At 51.2% G+C, this 20,904-nt stretch overlaps 12 protein-coding genes across 12 annotated transcripts; 8 read left to right on the top strand and 4 right to left on the bottom strand.

The window, feature by feature from the left end:
- Positions 1-66: 66 nt before the first annotated feature.
- Positions 67-231, bottom strand: PLR1_5 (pyridoxine 4-dehydrogenase; the record flags this gene model as incomplete). The annotated part of the gene is made up of 1 exon (XM_041703822.1): positions 67-231. One exon carries the CDS (start codon positions 229-231, stop codon positions 67-69), a length of 165 nt encoding a protein of 54 aa, XP_041556468.1.
- Positions 232-477: 246 nt separating this feature from the next.
- On the bottom strand, positions 478-804 carry PLR1_4 (pyridoxine 4-dehydrogenase; the record flags this gene model as incomplete). The annotated part of the gene is made up of 1 exon (XM_041703821.1): positions 478-804. The coding sequence occupies one exon, from the start codon at positions 802-804 to the stop codon at positions 478-480; it is 327 nt and encodes a 108-aa protein (XP_041556467.1).
- A 544-nt stretch (positions 805-1,348) lies between these two features.
- APUU_40716A (uncharacterized protein) lies at positions 1,349-2,346 on the top strand (the record flags this gene model as incomplete). Its single annotated transcript, XM_041703820.1, has 3 exons — positions 1,349-1,423; positions 1,502-1,594; positions 1,657-2,346. 3 exons carry the CDS (start codon positions 1,349-1,351, stop codon positions 2,344-2,346), a joined length of 858 nt encoding a protein of 285 aa, XP_041556466.1.
- A 53-nt stretch (positions 2,347-2,399) lies between these two features.
- Positions 2,400-3,136, bottom strand: APUU_40715S (uncharacterized protein; the record flags this gene model as incomplete). Its single annotated transcript, XM_041703817.1, has 3 exons — positions 2,400-2,479; positions 2,528-2,616; positions 2,667-3,136. The coding sequence occupies 3 exons, from the start codon at positions 3,134-3,136 to the stop codon at positions 2,400-2,402; spliced, it is 639 nt and encodes a 212-aa protein (XP_041556465.1).
- Positions 3,137-3,993: 857 nt separating this feature from the next.
- Positions 3,994-7,447, top strand: msh3 (mismatch repair protein MSH3; the record flags this gene model as incomplete). Its single annotated transcript, XM_041703816.1, has 3 exons — positions 3,994-4,777; positions 4,836-5,926; positions 5,975-7,447. The coding sequence occupies 3 exons, from the start codon at positions 3,994-3,996 to the stop codon at positions 7,445-7,447; spliced, it is 3,348 nt and encodes a 1,115-aa protein (XP_041556464.1).
- A 238-nt stretch (positions 7,448-7,685) lies between these two features.
- APUU_40713A (alpha/beta hydrolase) lies at positions 7,686-8,537 on the top strand (the record flags this gene model as incomplete). Its single annotated transcript, XM_041703815.1, has 1 exon — positions 7,686-8,537. One exon carries the CDS (start codon positions 7,686-7,688, stop codon positions 8,535-8,537), a length of 852 nt encoding a protein of 283 aa, XP_041556463.1.
- Positions 8,538-8,883: 346 nt separating this feature from the next.
- Positions 8,884-10,139, top strand: HIS1 (ATP phosphoribosyltransferase; the record flags this gene model as incomplete). Its single annotated transcript, XM_041703814.1, has 5 exons — positions 8,884-8,900; positions 8,966-9,000; positions 9,127-9,624; positions 9,685-9,822; positions 9,904-10,139. The coding sequence occupies 5 exons, from the start codon at positions 8,884-8,886 to the stop codon at positions 10,137-10,139; spliced, it is 924 nt and encodes a 307-aa protein (XP_041556462.1).
- A 796-nt stretch (positions 10,140-10,935) lies between these two features.
- Positions 10,936-12,327, top strand: APUU_40711A (uncharacterized protein; the record flags this gene model as incomplete). The annotated part of the gene is made up of 1 exon (XM_041703813.1): positions 10,936-12,327. The coding sequence occupies one exon, from the start codon at positions 10,936-10,938 to the stop codon at positions 12,325-12,327; it is 1,392 nt and encodes a 463-aa protein (XP_041556461.1).
- Positions 12,328-12,552: 225 nt separating this feature from the next.
- Positions 12,553-14,214, top strand: APUU_40710A (putative C6 transcription factor; the record flags this gene model as incomplete). The annotated part of the gene is made up of 1 exon (XM_041703812.1): positions 12,553-14,214. One exon carries the CDS (start codon positions 12,553-12,555, stop codon positions 14,212-14,214), a length of 1,662 nt encoding a protein of 553 aa, XP_041556460.1.
- Positions 14,215-14,293: 79 nt separating this feature from the next.
- AMF1 (MFS transporter) lies at positions 14,294-15,877 on the bottom strand (the record flags this gene model as incomplete). The annotated part of the gene is made up of 1 exon (XM_041703811.1): positions 14,294-15,877. One exon carries the CDS (start codon positions 15,875-15,877, stop codon positions 14,294-14,296), a length of 1,584 nt encoding a protein of 527 aa, XP_041556459.1.
- Positions 15,878-16,332: 455 nt separating this feature from the next.
- APUU_40708A (aromatic alcohol reductase) lies at positions 16,333-17,406 on the top strand (the record flags this gene model as incomplete). Its single annotated transcript, XM_041703810.1, has 2 exons — positions 16,333-16,398; positions 16,462-17,406. 2 exons carry the CDS (start codon positions 16,333-16,335, stop codon positions 17,404-17,406), a joined length of 1,011 nt encoding a protein of 336 aa, XP_041556458.1.
- Positions 17,407-18,496: 1,090 nt separating this feature from the next.
- APUU_40707A (uncharacterized protein) lies at positions 18,497-20,468 on the top strand (the record flags this gene model as incomplete). Its single annotated transcript, XM_041703809.1, has 5 exons — positions 18,497-18,541; positions 18,594-19,066; positions 19,137-19,677; positions 19,727-20,218; positions 20,271-20,468. The coding sequence occupies 5 exons, from the start codon at positions 18,497-18,499 to the stop codon at positions 20,466-20,468; spliced, it is 1,749 nt and encodes a 582-aa protein (XP_041556457.1).
- Positions 20,469-20,904: the final 436 nt, after the last annotated feature.

The following is a 20,904-nucleotide window of genomic DNA, read 5'->3' as shown; positions in this document are numbered from 1 at the left end:
TGGGTTATTTGAAAGAATTGCCTTGATAAGTCATTGCCTTTTCCGACTTTGACATTGCTGCTGAAACTAGGTATTGGTCTGGACAATTGGGGGGTAACGTGCACCAGCCGGCGTAAAGGTCTTCAGAATAGCATCAATCTGGTCGAGATCCTCTTCGGACACGTCCACAATCTTACTGTTCTCCAGCACGCGGTCTGCCGTCGACGACCCAGGAATTGGGACAATCATCATCTTCAGTCTCCGCGACAGCGCGAGGGTCTAATTAATTACTAGTTACGCAGAGGTACAGTCCTTCCTGGCCGTAAACTCCTTAACCTTGCCTATAAGTTGCAAGTTCTTCTCAAAGTTCTCCTACTAGAACCGCGGGAGACTAAACTTCAGCAGTATTGAGTCCTTAGATATATCTGAGTATTGTTTCAGTTAGCCCGTCAGTATACCACGGCTGATGGGCGAGTATGCAATAATCAGGATCCCATATTAGGCGCAGGCGGCTGCGACGCCATTATCCAAGATATCAGGCGTGAATATGGAAAGCTCCACTTCGACACCCATAATCTTGGTATACTTGACAGCCTCGTGGATGGTTTCGGCGCGCACCTCAGACAGGACAATCCCTCCGATCTTGCCGGTCTGGACGTACTCCTTGTCGATGACGCCAGAACTCGAACATGTCGATCTTCTTGCGGCCCTTGAGCTGCGCGATGCAGGCGTCCAGTATCCGCCGGGCGTTCTCGGGCGAGGCGTCGAGTTTGTGCGTTTCGGGGTTGAGACCACTCTTGATGCTGAGGACGGCCTTGTCGGCATCTTCGGGGGTGTGCTGCTTTATATGTCTGGTAGCCGTAAGCCCGTCGCAAAATCCGCTATCACCGGTCAGGCTGCATCCTCGAGATGTCTGTCAGCGTCTCTCAAGAGGTTTGGACATCTCTGTTGCTGCCCCGCTCAGGCATCCCATTTCTTTGATCGTTTCGGTATCTCATCTCGTCTCCCTGTCGTGTCCCTGTCAGCCAGGTTCGTTGCGCACTAGTATAATTGTCAACCAAGGAAAGACCGGAAGATATAGTAGGAAATTGCCTTCGAGGTGAAGGGACTGGAGTGGTGAAAATGGACGGAAATAAAGAAAAGCTTCTAATCTAACATTATATAAAAGCTTTGACTTGACTGTCTGTCAGATATACTAGACCAGAGTGACCCTATAATATCATGTCTGGTATAACTCCAGACAAGGCTAGAGTTAGCCCAGGATTTCAAGACTCCATTGGAACTAACTATAAATACCCCTCTCCCTGCCATTTAAGACCATTGTCTATTATTTATTGGTTACTACTGCAACCACTGAACACCCCAGACAATGGCATCAGAAGTCGACCTCAACGGCCTCGACCTCCCCGAATTTGGCTTCCTCCCTTTCGACCTTTATGTCATGGTTCGTTCCCTCTTTTAAAAACCTCACCAAGCAAGGTAATACTAATGTGCTACTGATACTAATAACGCGAATATGCAGGCAAAATGGAACCAGGCCTCCCCCCTCTCCACCATACAACAAAAGAAACAGCTCGTCGAAGAGTGGATTAAACTAGGCAAATACGGACGAAGAGTACTCTTCCATTCCCCCTTTCCCTATCCCAAATAAACAGCTAGATAATAATGGATGCACAGGAATATCTTGGCTCAATTCCTCCACCAGGAGAAATCCCCAGCAACGTCCCTAAAGACCTCCTAAGTCCCAAAGAACGCGCCCACAACGGGCAGATCGAGCGCACGCTCTTTATCCGGACATGGTACGGGGACGCTAGTGATCCAGCGAGCCAGGAGAAATCGGATGAGGATTATGCGCATTTGGTTGAGGTCATTTCGTCCGAATACGGCGAGATGGGACTTATGATGGATGAATTCTTTATTTTTGATCAGAAGGAGGAGCTATCGTGGTCTTCCTTTCTTTCTACTCAGAGCAGCGATGTCGAGTTTTCCGACGGGGTCGCGATTCCCAGACCGGGATGTATTCCCTCGTATGTTCTGGCCGCGCTGATGCACTGTCCTGACCAGATCGGGGGGAATCAAATTGAGAATTTTCATGACCTCGTTTCTGCTGAGGAAGTTGAGGGCTGGCAGATGCTCCTTGTGCTTGTTGCGGATCGCGAGGCGTGTGAAGAGGGGTGGGTGCTGCATCTCGCGATCAATCACAAGGGGCAGGTTCTTCCTTTCCGGATCAGGGACGGGGCGGACTGGGTTTCAGCGAGTTATGGGAATTGGAATGATGGGCAGCAATTGACAGAGAATACGCAGAACCCTGAGGAGGACACGGAGAAGTATATGGACCATGGGGGTGGTGGGAGTGGATGGGATTGATATTCTGGGTACTATCTACTTTCTAATCGCTTTGCCCTATTGAAATGAGTTAATTAATACCCTTCCTCAATATTAAGTGCACCATCTGGTACTGGGACTTCGATCTCAGGCGCATCATTGACCATCTCGATACCTAGACGCTGTTAGCTATGTCATAGTATCTTGCCTTCTGTTGACGTACGTGTGATGTTAAACATTTCCTCCATAGTCGGTTGTTCACCTCTCTTGATCTTCGCACTGGCAGCTCCATTGTCAAATTCGACCTTGCATCTATTCAAGTGTTAGAAGCTGTTAAGAACAAGGCCTCAGAAGAAACTCACCCCTTGATCCGAACAAAATTAGGGTATTTCTCTCCCCACAGAGGGTGATTCCTTCGTCCATTTTTATCGTTCCGACACCAGGCATTGAAGCTGTCGTATCTGTACTTAGGGTTGTTGAAAAAGTTCATGGCTGCAACCACATTGCCCATATCGCTCTCGAAGCCGGACTTCGCAACGAGGTTGTGATTGAAGACCTCGTACCGCGAGCCTGTCACTGTAGTATCCGACTCCGAGTTGAACAGATGAAAGGTAAAGCTCTTCTTGTTGTTCTCAGCCCAGTTCCACGCCGAATCCTTGTCCGGGTCTCCCTGGCGCCCTAAGGCGCTGTAACCAAGCCAGTCCAGCGTCCATGACTTGGAGGCCGTCTTTGTGTTTCCTTTTGAATCGATCCATAAGACTTCTTGCACCACCCGTCTCGGGAGCTGATTTATATTCCCTTGGATATACTGCTGGTAACCGGGTACACACATCCTGGTAAGAGTCGAGTCTTGGCCCCCTTGCTCCACACTGTTGAAGGGGAACTCGTCACAGCTGAGCCAGTTTCCCCTGGATCATCACCAGTGATGTCGGAGAGGACGTTTGACTCCTCAATACATTGCCGAGCCCATGTGTCGTAGTGATCATGCGTATTTCCCTCCCGATCGACGATAACAAAGTCGTGGCGAGAGCCCCCTTCGCAGGCAACATAGCGACGGTCCTCATCCCTTTGCGTGCTCCCTGCCATGCTGTATGTCAAGGGGAATGGCTGTCCGTCTAGATTATTCTTATTAATTAAAGATAGCGCTGTATTATTATTAAATCTTATAATTATTAAATATTATATTTACTAGAGTATTTTATAAGATTATTATATTAGAACTCTAATTAATAATTATTTTTATTAAAGCTTATCCTATTTAATAAAGCTTTACTACTAACTAGCTAGAGATAATATTGATAAACCGACTGAATTTGACTTTGAGACCCCGGGTGACCTGTAACCATGTAGACAGATCACTATGGGTGGGCGGATCACCTGATAAATAGATTATCTATACCAGATTAGGTAATCTTATTTCAACGCGGGCGCGAACGCGCTACGGTGCCCCACGCGTCAAGCTCCAAATGGAGAAAGGCTGCTATCAAGCCCAGGTATGAACGTTGTTCCCCATACAATTTGGTTGTACAATTAGCTTGATTCACTCCTGCAATGACTGCATTTCTATAACCGGAACGTGCACAGACCCTGGAGTCCCTGAATGAAAGCCTGCTAAGGACGATTTCGGGTTGACTTGCTATTCCCATCGGACCCTTCTCACCCACGAAATACGCCCGAGAAAGACAAAACATGCCTTTACCATCGTCCCAATCGTCTGCGTCATCCTCTCCCAGCCTAAAGCGGAAGCAGCCCACGATCTCGAGCTTCTTCACGAAGAAACCCCTGGGTTCACAGCAGTCCCCTCCGAATGAAGCCAACCGCTCACCCAGCGCCCCGATCAACAACCCGGAAGAGCCTGAAAATGCGGAACATCCGGTAGAGGAAGATGATGAGGAGGAGATAGTGGCCCCGGCTCCGAAACGGGCGAAGCCAAATGGATCACAGCAAGAAAACCGCAAGCAAAGCCCAAAGGCGAAGCCGGCGTCCCATGCGGAGCAGGCTCCGCAGCCTGTGAGTAGCCAGCGGACCGAACTTTCGAAATTTACTAGTTCTCCTGTGGTCGATACGGCGGTCGATGGGGTGAGTGAATTAGACAACGGGGAGGCGAAAGCGCGGCAGAAAGAGAGGGAGAAACTACATCAGAAGTTCGTTCGGAGACTTGGTGGGCCGGATTGCCTTGTTGGAATTGGTCGCAACAGTGTCAGCGAAACGACGAATATTGAGGAGGCTGGCGAAGGCGAGGAAGATGAAGAGGCGGCGCAACCTCCACCGAAGGGGAAGGCAGCCGGGAAGAGAGGCGGAGGTAAACTCACGCCGATGGAGAAGCAGGTAATCGAGATCAAAAAGAAGCACATGGACACGATATTGCTTGTCGAAGTTGGGTACAAGTTTCGGTTTTTCGGTGAAGATGCTAGGGTTGCTGCGAAGGAGCTTAGCATTGTTTGCATTCCTGGAAAGTTTCGATATGACGAACGTAAGTCCGCATTTCCTTATGCGTTGATGGTTCGGCTTGGGGTATTAATATCATTTAGATCCGTCAGAAGCCCACCTCGACCGTTTTGCCTCTGCAAGTATACCCGTGCAGCGACTACATGTCCATGTAAAGCGCCTCGTCACCGCCGGACATAAAGTGGGTGTGGTTAGGCAATTGGAGACTGCTGCTCTGAAAGCAGCTGGAGATAACCGAAACGCCCCATTTGTTCGTAAATTGACGAACGTTTACACCAAAAGTACCTACATTGATGATATCGAGGGCCTTGAAGGATCTACGGTTGGAATGTCTGGTGCTTCGGCCACCGGCTATATTCTTTGCATAACGGAGACGAATGCTCGGGGTTGGGGGAATGATGAGAAAGTACACGTGGGTATTGTCGCTGTTCAGCCGACTACGGGCGATATCGTTTACGATGAATTCGATGACGGCTTCATGCGAAGCGAGATAGAAACGCGACTGCTCCATATTGCGCCGTGCGAGCTTTTAATTGTCGGCAAGCTATCAAAAGCAACGGAGAAGCTCGTGCAGCATATTTCCGGGAGCAAGATGAATGTTTTTGGTGACGAAGTCCGGGTTGAAAGGGCGCCGAAGGAGAAAACTGCGGCGGCTGAATCACATAACCATGTTTCGAGCTTTTACGCCGGGAAAATGAAATCTGCAGATGCCGCGGATGATGAAGTCGCCAGTGACCTTCTCCAGAAAGTGCTCGCCTTGCCGGACCAAGTTACGATCTGTTTATCATCTATGATCACACACATGACCGAGTATGGCTTGGAGCACGTTTTGCAATTAACAAAGTACTTTCAGCATTTCTCTTCGCGCTCTCACATGCTCCTCAATGGGAACACCCTGACAAGCCTTGAGATCTACCAGAACCAGACAGATCATTCTTCCAAGGGTAGTCTATTCTGGACGTTGGATCGGACACAAACTCGGTTCGGGCAACGTTTGCTTCGAAAATGGGTGGGGCGGCCGTTACTGGATAAACATCAGCTTGAGGATCGAGTCAACGCTGTGGAAGAGTTGTTGAATCCGGAAAACACTGTTTTGGTTGAGCGGGTCAAGGGTTTACTCGGAAAGATCAAACACGACTTGGAGAAGGGCTTGATCCGAGTGTACTACGGGAAGGTATGTATAAAAAGTGCCTTGTGTTATGACTTGCTCTAACAGAGATAGTGCTCTCGACCGGAACTCCTCACCATTCTGCAGACAATGCAAATGGTAGCGCAAGAGTTCGCTGATATCAAGTCACCAGTGGATACAGGGTTCACGTCTCCCGCCGTCAGCCAGGCCATTGTGTCTCTGCCGACAATTTTACAAGATGTTGTGTCCTTTTTGAACAAGATCAACATGCATGCAGCTAAGAGTGACGACAAGTATGCGTTTTTCCGCGAGGAGGAAGAGACCGAGGAGATCAGCGAGCACAAGCTTGGAATCGGAGCCGTTGAGCATGAGCTTCAGGAGCATCGACCCGTAGCTGGAGAAGCTCTGGGAAAGAAAACAGTCACTTACGCCTCGGTTGCGGGTATTGACTATTTGGTTGAAGTTGAGAACAACTCGCCAGCCATTAAGCGAGTGCCAGCATCATGGGTGAAAATCAGCGGCACAAAGAAGGTGTCAAGATTCCACACACCGGAAGTGATCAAGCTGATTCGACAGAGAGACCAGCATAGGGAGGCCCTTGCTGCAGCGTGCGACAAAGCATTCCTAGCCCTCCAAGGAGATATAGCAGCCAATTACCAGGCTCTCCGAGACTGTGTGCAGTCCCTGGCAACTCTAGATAGTCTGGTTTCCTTAGCCACGATAGCCAGCCAGCCGGGCTACGTAAAGCCTGAATATACAGACGATACGTGCATCCATGTTGAGCAAGGGCGGCATCCGATGGTGGAACAACTCTTGCTGGATAGTTATGTACCTAACGATATCGACTTGGACAGCGACAAAACGCGCGCGCTCTTGGTAACGGGGCCTAACATGGGCGGGAAGTCCAGCTACGTGCGCCAAGTAGCGCTGATTGCCATCATGGGACAGATCGGCTCATATGTTCCCGCGCAGTCGGCAAAACTTGGGATGCTCGATGCGGTGTTTACTCGGATGGGTGCATTCGACAATATGCTAGCAGGCGAGTCTACATTCATGGTTGAACTTTCCGAGACAGCAGACATCTTGAAGCAGGCGACGCCGCGATCCCTGGTGATTCTGGACGAATTAGGACGAGGTACTTCCACTCACGACGGAGTCGCAATTGCGCAGGCCGTTCTCGACTACATGGTGCGGTCTATTCAGAGCCTTACCCTCTTCATCACGCATTACCAGCATCTCTCGGCCATGGTGCACTCGTTCAGTGAGAACGAGCTGCGGAACGTGCATATGCGATTCAGTGAGTCGGGTACTGGAGCGGACGAAGATATCACCTTTCTCTACGAAATTGGAGAGGGTGTTGCGCATCGCAGCTACGGTTTGAATGTTGCGCGATTGGCGAGTCTGCCATCGTCGCTCCTAGAGATGGCCAAGCAGAAGAGTGCAGAGTTGGAGGAGAAAATCCGTCGCCGTCGACTTGCAGGACTTGTTGGAGCGGTTGGAGATATGATGGGATCGGCCGATGAGGGGACGATAGAGAAGCTTGTCAGCAGCATGCAGGAACTGTAACTACTAATATTGTGGTGTAAGAATTCATGTTTACATAGGGTTGGGAGCTGTTATTTGGCCAGCAGTGACGCTGGTGATTCAGGAAGTAGCTGTCAAATAATAGTCTGTCCCGTAAGCGCCGAGGAGGACCTTCTAGGTATTTAATTTTCCACGACTTGCATATGCTTCTTGAAAGCAACAACACAACCCTGCGACTTGGAACACCAGGGAAATACTGGCTAAGCCATCCCTCTAGAAGATGGAATTCCCCGTCCCCCATATTCATGCTCACCAGGGCACCCACACTCACACTGCTATTCTACTTCACGGCCGCGGGAGCGATGGCCCCGAATTTGCTGAGGATTTCTTTTCTTCCATGACCTCCAAAAACAAAAATCTGGCTGATTGTCTGCTGAACTGGCGTTGGGTATTCCCGTCCTCGCGAGACCGATGGACCACCGCATTTCAAGAAGAAATGCCTGCTTGGTTCGATGCATACTCCCTGAGCAACATCGACGAACGACAGGATCTACAAGTAGAAGGGCTGAGAGAGTCTGTTGCTCATATACTCGCCATTCTTGAAAGCGAGATACGTCTCCTTGATGGGAAAACAAGCCGTGTTTATCTAGGAGGCATCAGCCAAGGGATGGCAACTGCGCTGTGGACGGTTTTCTGCGCCAGAGATACAATCAAGCAGCCACTTGGTGGAGTATTAGGATTTTGTGGCTGGTTACCATTTGCCAACAAGGCAGAAAATTTGATTCACCAGTCGGAGGCAACGAATACGCAACGTGCTCTTCCGCAGATGCAGCGCCTGGTATCTGATCTCTTTCTTACTACAATTGGTATCTCTGAGGCTACACAGGCAGTGAGTGCTGGGGACAGCGTCTCGCCCGTTTTTTCGACACCGGTTTTGTTGGGCCATGGAACAGACGATGCCTGGGTACCTGTCGAACTGGGCCAGCAGTCATTTCGAATTTTGCGAGAGGTCATGCAGCAAGTTGAGTGGATGGAGTTTACGGGTGCAGAGGGGGAGGGACATTGGATTAAGGAGCCTGAAGGGTTCGACCGTATCTTTGAGTTTTTGGGAGCGGGTTCTGTTGAAAGCTAGGTAACTCGTTCAATATGACATTTGATATCCTGGATATAGTACGGAGCAGTACCTTAAGTTGATTCAAAGTCGTCGGGCGGCAGTGGAACCTGTCTGTGCCTCAGGCAGCAGCATCCGGCCCCGCCGCCGGCTTGAGTAATTCATCAGTCTCGGTGTATCCTGATTCTTTTCAGCTCTTCACTTCCTCAATTGACTCGCGCTGTCTCGCTTTGAAACCAGGGCTATATAATATATCAATCGCCCAATTGAACCCTTCCGCAACTCTTCGCGGCTCTACTCACCGACGTTTTCTCATTCCAAATTTCGCAAAAAATCTACCCCGCGCTCAGTCCAGTCACCGTTAAGAATGGACCTCGTCAACCAGTGAGTCAATTGCTCTGGCAACCTGAAATTCTGCGTCTTGCTGTATATACTAACGGGTTTAAAAGCCTAGAAGGAAGACTTCTCTTCGCAGTCCCCAAGAGCAAGTTCCCCGTCCCATCCTGCACCCGCATCCATGCGCCCTGAGTCATTCCAATCCGCCCCTCTTAAAAAAGATTGCCCCTCCAAAAGAGCTATCTCAGCCCAAACTAACCAAAACACCATACAGAGGGCCGTCTTCAACAAGCAACTCTTGACCTCCTCTCCGGTTGCGATATCCAATTCCGCCGCGAAAACCGTCTCGACCTCGCTCTGGTCAAGAACCTGCCTATCGCACTTATCTTCCTCCCCGCCGCAGACATTCCCACCTTCATTGGCGAGGGCCGCGTCGATCTCGGTATCACAGGGCGCGACCAGGTTGCTGAGCATGATGCGCAGCTCGGCCTCCCTGAAGGCGAGCCATCAAGCGTGCAAGAGATTCTGGATCTAGGGTTTGGCGGGTGCAAGCTCCAGGTCCAGGTTCCGGAGAAGGGAAATGCCCAGACTACTAAGGATCTGATTGGCAAGAATGTGGTGACGAGCTTTACAGCCCTGAGCCAGCAGTTCTTTGCTGGGCTTGAGAAGGAACACGGGACTGCGGAGAAGAAGACGAACATTAAGTACGTTGGTGGAAGTGTAGAGGCTGCATGTGCTCTCGGAGTTGCTGATGGGATTGTCGACCTTGTTGGTGAGTCTTTTTCTCTGCCCATTCTTCTCTAGGGTTTGGGAAACTAACCAGGTGGAATAGAATCCGGAGAGACAATGCGCGCCGCCGGGTTAAAGGCCATCGACACCGTCGTCGAGAGTACTGCCATCCTCGTCAAGAACCGAACCACTACAAACCCGCTCGTTGACTTGATCACCTCCCGTATCCGCGGTGTTATCAGTACGTCCCCCTACAATCTCCATACCTAATCTACCCCCTGTGAAAGAGAATTATACATACTGACTACTTTCCCCCAAATAGCCGCCCAAAAATTCGTCCTTTGCCAATACAACATCCCCCGCGCCAGCCTCTCAACCGCAAGCAGCATCACACCGGGCAAGCGCGCACCCACGGTTACAGCTCTCGAAGAAGATGGCTGGGTGGCCGTGAGCTCGATGGTCGAGAAGAAGAAGATCGCGACGGTGATGGACGAGTTGACTAAAGTTGGAGCTACGGATATCTTGGTGCTGGGAATTGCCAACTCGCGGACGGATTAATTTTTTTCTTTTTTGAAAACCTTTTGCACTTCTTATGATGATCTTTTTTGTTTGGGATTTTGCGTGCTTGTTATAGAAAGTTCGGCTTCTTATTTTAGTCTATTATGTAGGTCTTTTGTTTTCTTATTTAGATCTTTTCTTATCTAGATCTTTTCTGGGTTGTGTCTATATGTTGGATTTGGCTGTTGCTTTTTGTAGGTGTCCACGCTTATTCTTTGAGAAAAGTTTAGGGTAATTGCATTCATAGATGAGCTGGGTAGCATATACAATTTGGATTGACTTGCTGGCAAGGACTCCGTTCTACATATTTTGATATAGACTAACCTCAGGGAAACATATTATCTAATTAATATGGACGCGTGTAGATATATGATATTAATAACAATATTTCTATAGGTATGTATATATAGTATGTCCGTATGTATGTTATCTAGGTTTCTATATATAATTAAGCTAAGATATTAGTAGTAGACTTCACTAATAGTGGAACTACTAGTATGGTTCAAAAATCATTCTACTACAAAGGTTTAAAGATTATCAGTGTACAACGAGGCAGTGCTTAGCAGGCTTCATTAGTCCGTAAGATCTATTCAAGTAATAGTTATTTATTCTGCCGTGCTTACTTACTTGCAGGAAAACTCCACATGGGGGCTGTATCGATCCTCTCTCGCCCCCTCGACTTACACCGGAGTTTTTTGCGGAGGAAAGTAAGTCAGAGCCCCAGGATGTATTTGGATAAAAGGCGCTCGCAGCACCTGCAGTGCCAATCTCGATCAGTTCCATTCATCGTTCCAACATGTTGACTACCCTTTTCTTCGTCGCCGGGGCCCTGGCTGCCTGTGTCCAACCCCAGAAATTCGACCCGTCGGCATATGCTGCAGAGGACGTCGTCGAGCGGGACTTTGCTATCATCGGCGGAGGAGCAGCAGGCACCTATGCAGCAATCAGTCTCGCCGATCAGAACAAGACCTTCACCGTGGTTGAAGTGACGGACCGACTTGGTGGAAACACCCGGACTTTCCGCGACGAGGCCACGGGGGCCAGCATCGACATTGGCGTGCAGCTCCACGAAAACATCCCCGTCGTCCGTGACTTTTTCAAGCGATTGAACTCGCCTCTGGCGCCTTTTAAGCCCACGGATTTCGGAAAACCCAAGTACTACGACTTTACCAACAAAGTGGCTCTTACCAATCACACTCGGCCGACTATCGAGAGCGACTATGTGGCCGTGCTCGACAAGTATCCTTTCCTCGACGATCTCAATAACCTGCCGGACAATGTGCCTGAAGAGCTGCTTCTGACCTGGCCGGAGTTTGCCGAGAAGCAGAATCTCTCCTCTGGATCGGCTGAGGCAGGTCTGTTATGGCCAGCGACCCCTGGCAATCCCCTGGACATCACCGCGCTGGCCATCTTCAATGACGGCAATCACATTGAGGTGGCGGAGAACACCGGGAAAGCGGTTCGCAGTGCCACTCACTACAACTCCCAGATTTACGACAACGCTCTGGCCGAGTTGAAGGAGCATGTCCTGCTGAAATCCTCCATCATTGCAGCCCAGCGTGGATCCTCCCGCAAGGACGGCGTACGACTGGTGGCCAAAACTCCCTCTGGCAGGAAGCTCATCAAAGCCAAGCAGCTCATCATTGCTATGCCGCCGGTCCTGGACAACGCCAAGTACTTTGGGCTCGACCAGCAGGAACAGTCCATCCTGAGCAAGCTCTCTGGCAAGCACTTCTACGCGGGCGTTGTGAACAATACCGGGCTCGAGGCGGGAGTTGCTTACACCAACGCCGGCCAAAACACACCGTACCACGTCGCCAGCCTTCCTGGAGTGGTAGAGATCGCTGGTGCAGCTTCTCCTGGGTATTTTTTCTATTGGTACAACTCGGTCGACCCTCAGACACAGGAGGAAATTGAGGAGGCCACTCGAAGCACCATCAAGTGGCTGCAGAGTGAGAGCGGTACCGAGGCCATGGAGCCAGCGTTTCAAGACTTTGTGGATTACTCGCCGTTCCATTTGAGTCCCCCGACTAGCGACATTGCGGACGGCTGGTATGGCAAGATGAAGGGCCTCCAGGGCCACAGGAACACTTGGTATATCAGCTCGCTGTTTGTTGTTGGCTCGACTCAGATCTGGAACAACACTCGCAACATGCTTCCGGAAATCATTGATGCTGCTCGGTCTTGATGTACCTACACTGTTTGACTGTTAGATCGTAATTCATACCGTTGTAATAACTTCACTAGTTAGTTAACTCGTTTGTTAGCGAAAGCTTCCAAGTTATTTCTATGAGATTAGTCATCCTGCTGAGTCAGCGTATCCTTTGTTTTGTTCTGAACTTACCTGAAACTTGAGCTCTTTTAGTTCAAGTGTTTCATCTTCAGAATGCGATCATGACATAGAAGTCTCAATATGTCCACAAACAAGCGCAAGCGTGCTCGAAAAGCCTGCAATCCGTGCCACCAACGCAAGCGAAAGTGCGATGGCGAGTATCCGTGTGGAACGTGCTCCACCTACCAGTATCAATGCAGGTACGACGACGACATCACCGGGAATGCGGATCCCCCAGTGGCCAAGCGCGCTGTTCTCGAGGGACGTAACACGCAGATCCAACCCCCCGTGGAAAATGAAGGCAGCCCGTCCACTGGCAAGAGCCCCGGCATCTTCGAGGAGCACAAGTCCAGGTACACCGGCGCATCGGCAGCCATGGCCTTTCCGCATATATTAGGCCTGGCTCTCGGGTCTGACAATCCCCCCAAGATCAATTCAGCTGCGTACAACTTTGGCATCCGCCCGGAAGAGGCTTCCAACACGTATGGTTTGCTGGGCGGCCTGATCTCCGAGGACGACCTCGCCTTCTACTCGGATGTGTACTTCTCTACAATGGGCTCCATTGGAGATGTCATTGACCCCAGGATCTATGCTCAGCGGTGTCGCGAGTATTATCATGGGCCCGGCAGTCCGCCGGTCGCCTTTGGTGCTATAGCCGCTGGCATTGCTGCAGTCGGATCCTTCCTCTCTTCAGCCAGGTACTCCCGCGAGTCGGAGCTACTGCAGTACGCGAAAGCCATTCTCGATGATCCGGCCTCGATGCGGATACTGAGTGTCGATCATATCATCGCGTGGGGTATGCGGCTATTCTATCTGCGAGCCACAACCCGGCCTAGTAGTGCCTGGGTCGCCTCGTGCACGCTCATGCACCTCTGCGAAGTCGTCGGGCTGCATGAGGAAGAAAACATCCAACGGATGGCGTCCGTCGCTGGTGCCGCTACTCATGGCCATGATGCAGACCGGCTGAGGCGCATCTTCTGGATCCTGTGGGCCGGACACCAGATGCTGTCCTACGAGTGCGATCGGTCGGCAGTGACATTTACAGCCGTGACTACGCAGGCGATCATTGCAATCCCAGGATCTGTTGCCGACCAGTTTGTGCAAATTATCCAGATGATCCCATCGCCGAACTCTCCGTTCCAACTTGACTCTCAGCCTCTATCTCCAAGCGGGGAGCTCTCCGAGCGTCTTACAGCATTGGGAAAACTACATTTCACGCATCCGTTTTTGGTCGCCACCAAGGCAGACCTCGTATTCTGTTTCTATCGACGTCTCTACCAGTCCAAGGCAGGAATCACGGATAAAACCCTCCAGATTGTCATCGATAGCGGTAGGGATGGACTAGAGGCAGCTGAGCAGCTCGCCAGCCAAGGCCGTCTACTATGGAATGTTATCGGCAGTGTCTTTCAATATACTTGTATCTTGTTGGCCATCGACACTCCAGCCTCGTCCGCTCACATCCCTGTTGCTTTTAAGAGGCTGGAGAATCTTGTCAGAGTAACGGATACAGCACTCACCCGCCAGGCACTATCCATAGCACGGCATCTTCTCGGTCTGAATATAGCGAAGAAGCGAAAGGAACTTTTGCAGCTGGAAGCTGTCGAGGCAGGATACGAAGCCTTCCAAACACCACCAGAACCCGAGCCCAACGCCGCTGTGCCAGATCTTGTTGGCTGGGGGGTAGACTGGGACCAGTTTCTCGTGGAGCCATATCTGTCGCTGTTTCCCGAGCTTCAGATGTAAATCAACAGCAGCAGTCACACATCAAGGAAACTTAATGAAACATTCTATTGCATTAATGAGATCTAAACCAGCATGCGATCTAAACAAGCGTTTCCTGCGAATCGGTCTTTTCTTGCCGCACCCTTTCTATCCTGATATGAAACCGTTCCGCAAAACAGAAAAGCAGGGCAACAACTACACCTAACCCGGCGAGCCCAACACCCATGTAAAACGCACCTCGGTAGCCGTGCAAGACATTCGTCCCTTGCCCATTGACCTGGCTCTCGACAGTACCGGCAAAACCAAGCCCAATGGAGATGGAATAGTTGACAAACGTAGTCACCAGCGACGCCGCCAGACCCTGATGCTGGCGCGGCATGGCTCGACTCAGGATAATTGTGGCAGCGGGAAACGACGAGTCCATGCCCCAAGGAAGGACAATGATCCCCACGAACGTCTGCGCCCAGTAGATCTGGTCCACGGGCATCGTCGCGAAGATGACACCCCCGGCGAGGAAGAAGGTCATGGAGATCAGCATGACTGTCGATGCGCGGAAGTTGTGTAGAAGGAGGCCCGTGGCGCCTGCAGCAAATAGCCCGCTTATGGCAATGGGGGTCATTTGTGCAGATGTGAGAAGGGGCGTTTGCTCCCTGAGGACCTCGAGGAGGTTCAGCGTGTAGAAGACGAAAATGCCAAAGCTGGACCAGCCGGCGCTGATGCAGGCCAGGGTGAAGAGGGAATCGATGCGTAGGACGCCGAATGGAATCAGCGGGTGGCTTGCGCTCTTCTCGATCAGGACGAAGATGATAAAGACGAGGATGCCGATGATCATGGTGAAGTAGGTATATGGTGTTGTCCAGCCGACCACGGGGCCTTGGTTCCAGGCAAAGTTGAACAGGACGAGGGCGGCTACACCGGTGACGGAGCCCACGGGATCGAGGCGCTTCCAGACACTGGAGCTTTCAGACTCTGGGGTTCTCGGGGCTGGGGTTGCGGGAATCGCGAAGAAGCCCAAGACAGCCAGCAAGAGGCACGCAAAGCACAGGACCCAATACGACCAAGGCCACCAGAGTCTCTGAGAAAGCAGGCTGGAGAAGACAGCACCGAGCAAAAAGCCGCCAGGAGCAGTGGCCCCGAACAGGCAGAAGATCATGTTTTGACGAAGGCCCGGGTCGTAGCTGCGACTGACGATAGCGATGGCGTTGGGGAGCAGGAAAGCCGGGCCGATTCCCTGCAAGGTACGGCAAACGATGAAGAAGCTGGGGCCGCTATACACAGCAACACCGGCGAGACAAGACCACAAGGCAAACCAGACATAGCCGCCTACGAAGAACTGCTTGTGCCCAAAGACATCGCCGAAGCGGCCTGCGATGAGGATGAAGGTGCCGACAGTGAGAGAGTATCCAGAGGAGAACCAGCTCAGCTTGCCAGGCTGATTGTCGATGTCAAAGGAGCGTCCGATGATGTGTTGAGGGACAATACTGAGCGCAAGACCGGCTTGAGTGAGAAGCTGCGAAGAGCAGATGACGGCGACAAAGAGGACCTCGCTGGGGAGGGACTTGGGACGTTGGACTTTGGAATCATCTTGACTATACTGGCGGTCTAGACGGTCTTCACAGTCTTCATAGATTTCACATTCTTCAGGTTCGCTGTGTAGCGCTTGTGATGGTTGTTCAGAGGACATTTTCAAAATGATGTTTGTGACAATAACGGGTCTAGGGAGCGAGTCCTAGTAGACTCGTAGAAAAGGCAGGGCTAGGTTTTACGAACGGAGTATGTTTCATGATGAGGCTGTGCTCGATTCAAATCGTCTACTGCGAGTCATGATTAGACCATGATTAGACCGCACCCGGCCGTCTGACGCTGGGCTGTTTCTTTCATTCAACAACTTAACGCCGCTCGGGGTGGACATCGTGCGGCGATTGCGGAGTTACGATGTTGAGTGCGGCTATTGCGGAGTTTCAGGCTGCAGTGCGGCTGCTGCGGCGGACACCATCAGCCGGAAGTAATATAAATAAACCATGCTTCAGCTGTTGAGTGTTGGTATTCAATTCAATCCAGATCAATCCAATTCAATCCAGTTCATCCAGTTCAATCCAATTCAGATCAATCCAGGTCGATTCATACCATTCAAACAAAATGTCCTACGCTAAAGATCAACCCGCCGGCTTCATCAACGCCATTGAGCGAGTCGCCATTGTCGGTGTACGTAAACCGCCCCCTCCCCAAGTACACCAAGTACAATACAGGAGACTAACAAATGACTAGGCCGGAGGTACTGTTGGCTCTGTTCTCGCAGCGGCCCTTCAAAAAACCGGAAAACATACCGTCACTGCGCTCTCGCGCAAAGACAGCACCAACAAAGTCCCCGAGGGCGTCATTGTCGCCCCCGTCGACTACAACGACGAGGCCTCCATCGTCAACGCCCTCAAGGGCCAACAGTTCTTTATTATTACCGTCGCCCCCACTGCGCCCCGCGACACACACAGCAAGCTCGTCCAGGCGGCCGCCAAGGCAGGAGTCCCCTACATCATGCCCAACGGCTACGCCGGCGACATCGAGCATGTCAAATTCGGGCAGGACGTCATGCTCGGTCCCGTGGCGCAAGCCAACCGCGACGAGATCGAGAAGCTAGGCATGAAGTGGATCACAGTGTGCTGTGGGTTCTGGTACGACTACAGCCTAGCGGGCGGGTCGGCGCGGTTCGGGTTCGACTTTGACAAGAAGGAACTGACGATCTATGATGATGGAAACACCAAGACTTCCGTCTCCACTCTGGCTCAGGTGGGGCGTGCTGTTGCGACTGTCCTCAGCCTGAAGGTGCTTCCGGATGATGAGGACGATAAGAGCCTGACTCTTGAGAGCTGGCTTAACAAGCCTGTCTATCTCAAGAGCTTTGTCGTTAGCCAGAACGAGATGTTTGAGAGCGTCAAGCGCGTTACTGGTACGACGGACGCCGACTGGACGATTACCCAGGAGGATGCGCACAAGCGGTACGCAGATGGTCTGGGGCTGGTCAAGACTGGCAACATGGCTGGGTTTGCGAAGCTGCTCTACGCGCGGGCGTTCTTCCCAGAGGATGCCGGTAACCACTCTGACAAGGTGCAGAACGAGCTGTTGGGCTTGCCGGAGGAGAAGTTGGATGAGGCTACCCAGGTCGGGATCGATATGGTCAAGGCGCTGCAGAGCCGTGCGGAGCGCATGGCTTCATAGATGTACATTAGAATGAATCATTTGTGCTTGAATCATTTGTGCTTGAATCATTTGTGCTTGAATCATTTGTGCTTGAATCATTTGTGCTTGAATCATTTGTGCTTGAATCATTTGTGCTTGAATCATTTGTGCTTGAATCATTTGTGCTTGAATCGTTCGTGTTTGAATCGTTTAGTGCTTGAATACAGGTGACACAACATAAAGTCCATGGTAGCTTAATCAAGTAGGTCTAACCTAATACGGAATGTGTAACTTGGTAGTTATCTTTCCGAAGCTGAGATATAGTCTGGGTGAATTCTGTTGGAGATAACTGGCCCTCCACCAGCCTTGCAGGGCTGTGGTGTAGGGTGGATCGGCTTCAAGGTCGTTGATCCACTAACGCAGGACATAACGACTCTCATTCGTTTACAAGAGGAGTATAGCTCTCATTCGTCGAAGAGGAGTATAGATCTCATTCATCTATAAGAGGAGTATTAAGCTCAACAATACTCCGGGTGGCTTAGATATCTATACATACTCCGCATCTCATATAAGCCTCCTTGGCCCCGGGTGGCGTCAACCATGTCAATGCTCCTAGGTCTATACACAGCCTTGTTGGGGTTGGCAATACGAGGAATTGACCAATGGCAAAAATGCCTCAGTTACAGCTCAGACCAGCGTACAGGGGCCAAAGACAAGTAAGAATACGAGTCGAGATTAGGCAAAGGGGCCAAACTAGAGGAAGCCACAAGAGAGAGTGAGACCAGAGACAAGGGGCAGGGGCAGGAACCAACAATGAAACACAAGAATGCCACTGTTGGCCAAGGCAGAGGCTCACAAGTTAAGCCAGACCAAGCTACAATCGCCAAGCGTCCTGGAAGGGCCGTATACTGCGCCCTTGAAGCGGGTCTGGGGCAGTTGGCTGAGCCCTAGTTTGCAGCACATGGTGTTGGGCTGACGCTTGGTCCCGCCTTGTCCTTCAGAGTATAGGGCTCCTTTGGAATGTATCTATGTCTATATATTGCAGTATGGTCCATACTTCAATGCCTTCGACTAACCTGGGTCAGTATATCAATCCAGATTCTCCCCGAGGAAGACCGATCAAGCAGCCATGTCGGGCCAACAGCGACAACAGCGACAACAGCCGGGAATCGCAGTAGGCATTCATTACCCATTCCGCGAGTTTGATACTGACACTTTGGACGCAGTGCGAAGAATGCCGACGACGAAGAATCCGCTGCGATAGGACACGACCTCAATGCACAGCATGTGCTACATCCGGCGTGGAATGCATAGTGCGAGACAGCTGCCCGCCTCGAGGGCCCAAGAAAGGATATCTCAAGTCGCTGCAGAAAAAGATAGAGGAGCTTGAGAGCCAGCTGCTAGAAAAACAAGGGTCATCTCCAGCACCAACCTGCCAGACCGTGGACAACGACAGCAGCACAGACATCCATGAAAACCGGACCGCCACGCCCGAAACAACAGATATCCTGCAGTGGCCGGCGGCACCGGTAGAATTCCCATTTCCCGCGGTGGAACCGTGGGAATGTTTCGACGGTTCGTACTCGAGCTCGCTCCTTCAATTGCCAGTGGACAGTGTGCCAGTGGAAAGTGTGCCGGAGTTGATCCAGATTCCAATGGAGTCCGGCTTCTTGATCTCTCCCATGATGCACAATGACCTGTATGTCTTACCCTTGCACAATGACCTGTACGTCTTACCTCTCGATTGACAGCAGGCTAATATGGCGTAGAGACCAGCTGTATTTCGACCGGGCGTATGCGTTTGCGCCAATCATCCATACCCACCGCTACCGGTCATGGTCTAAACAACCCAACAAGAGCAAACAGAGGACATGCCTGCAGTTCGCGATGTGGACGTTGGCCTCCTCACTCTCCAGCCAGTTCCACGTTCAAGGCTGCAAGCTATACGTGCAAACGAGGCAGCTTCTGCACGAGCTCGAAGCAGAGGAGCCCTGGCACCATATCTCTCTAGAACAAACCCAGGCGTGGGCGTTGCTTTCGATCTACGAGTTAAGCTGCCAGGACTTTGACCGAGGCATGATGTCTGCCGGTAGAGCTCTTCGCTTGATTCAGATGATGAGACTGTACGAGCTCGACATGCCTCGAACACCTCAGACCATGCAGCTAGACCAGTATCAAAGACAACTCACTCCGAGCCAGGAGGACTGGGTTGATATCGAAACGAAGCGACGGACCTTTTGGCTTGCGTATCTAATTGACCGTTTCACGAGTATGGTGGATGGGCTGCACATGTTCTTTGACGAGCGGCTGGTTAGTTTGTCTTGAGTCCATAATGAAGAACAGTTATTTACCAATCTAGATACGAACACGCCTACCGGCCCCTGAGGCAAACTTTGCAAGCAATCGCCCGACGGACATGAGTTTCCTCGCGGATGTTGTCCCAGACGTCAGCGTCGAGTGGCAACACAACACCTTATCGCCCTTTACAGAGTGCGTCATCGGGGCCACCCTGTGCGGACGAGTCCTCCAGCATAAGCAAAACGCGCCGTCCCGACCATGCGAAGAGTTCTGCAGCCGACACCGGACTCTGAATGCACTTCTGGCGCAGCGGATTCGGATGCTGCGAATCTACGCATCCCTGGAGTACCCGGACCCCATCATCGCGTTTGTTGCGCTGGCGGCTCAGATCGATGTGCTGATGCTGTATGAACTGATTGAATCCAAGCCATTGGGGACCGGCGTCGAAGGAACGCAGCTTGTTCAAGCGCTTCATGCTGAACACCAACAACAGGCCCGAGATGCCGTGACGGATATCTCTCTGTTGGTGGCCGTGCTGGGCCAACACTTCCAGGTACGCCAATCAAGTGTAAATCAAAGTGTAAGCTGATTGCTAAGAATAGCAGATGCACCCTTTGGCCCCGATTCTGCTTCTCCTGGGCGCCCGGTTCTCGCAATCTCATCCCGAGCTAAATGACGCCTATATCAAGCTTATGCCCAGCATCTTGACTATGTTGCAAGCCTCGACGGGCCTCAACAAGCTTGCACAGAGCTTTCTTCAGCTTTTGAACCCCCAAGGCGATACGTGGTGTGGGTTTACTTAATTTCTCTCTCTCTCTCTAGATAGATAGATATTCACGAAGGCATGATCACGACTAGCGGACGGTGTTTTGGAGTCTGGATTTTGGATTTTGGTGATAGCCACTTGATCCCTGTTTATATATGAATATAGAAGAGCAATCAGAGCCATTTGAAGCCATTGTCCATCAAGTAGAGCTGATTCATAAGCACTTGTTGGTGGCTGACAGCTGTACACTGCCCCCCGCGTAGTCTCTGATCTAAAATCTGTCGAGTATCTCCAGGTCTCAGGTCTCAGGTCTCAGGTCTCAGGTCCTCGGGTCCACGGACCGAAAGCGAGAACCAGGGCGGCTCCTTAAGACATAGATCTACGCCCAGAATAGCGTCGGACTCCAGTACTCCAGTACCCACTCGGGCAGCGCTATGTTAGGGTGAGGATATACTGGGACTCTTCGACCCGTC

Source organism: Aspergillus puulaauensis, chromosome 4, assembly GCF_016861865.1.
Source record: "Aspergillus puulaauensis MK2 DNA, chromosome 4, nearly complete sequence".
Lineage (NCBI taxonomy): Eukaryota > Fungi > Ascomycota > Eurotiomycetes > Eurotiales > Aspergillaceae > Aspergillus > Aspergillus puulaauensis.
This window is presented reverse-complemented; position numbering and strand designations above follow the sequence as displayed.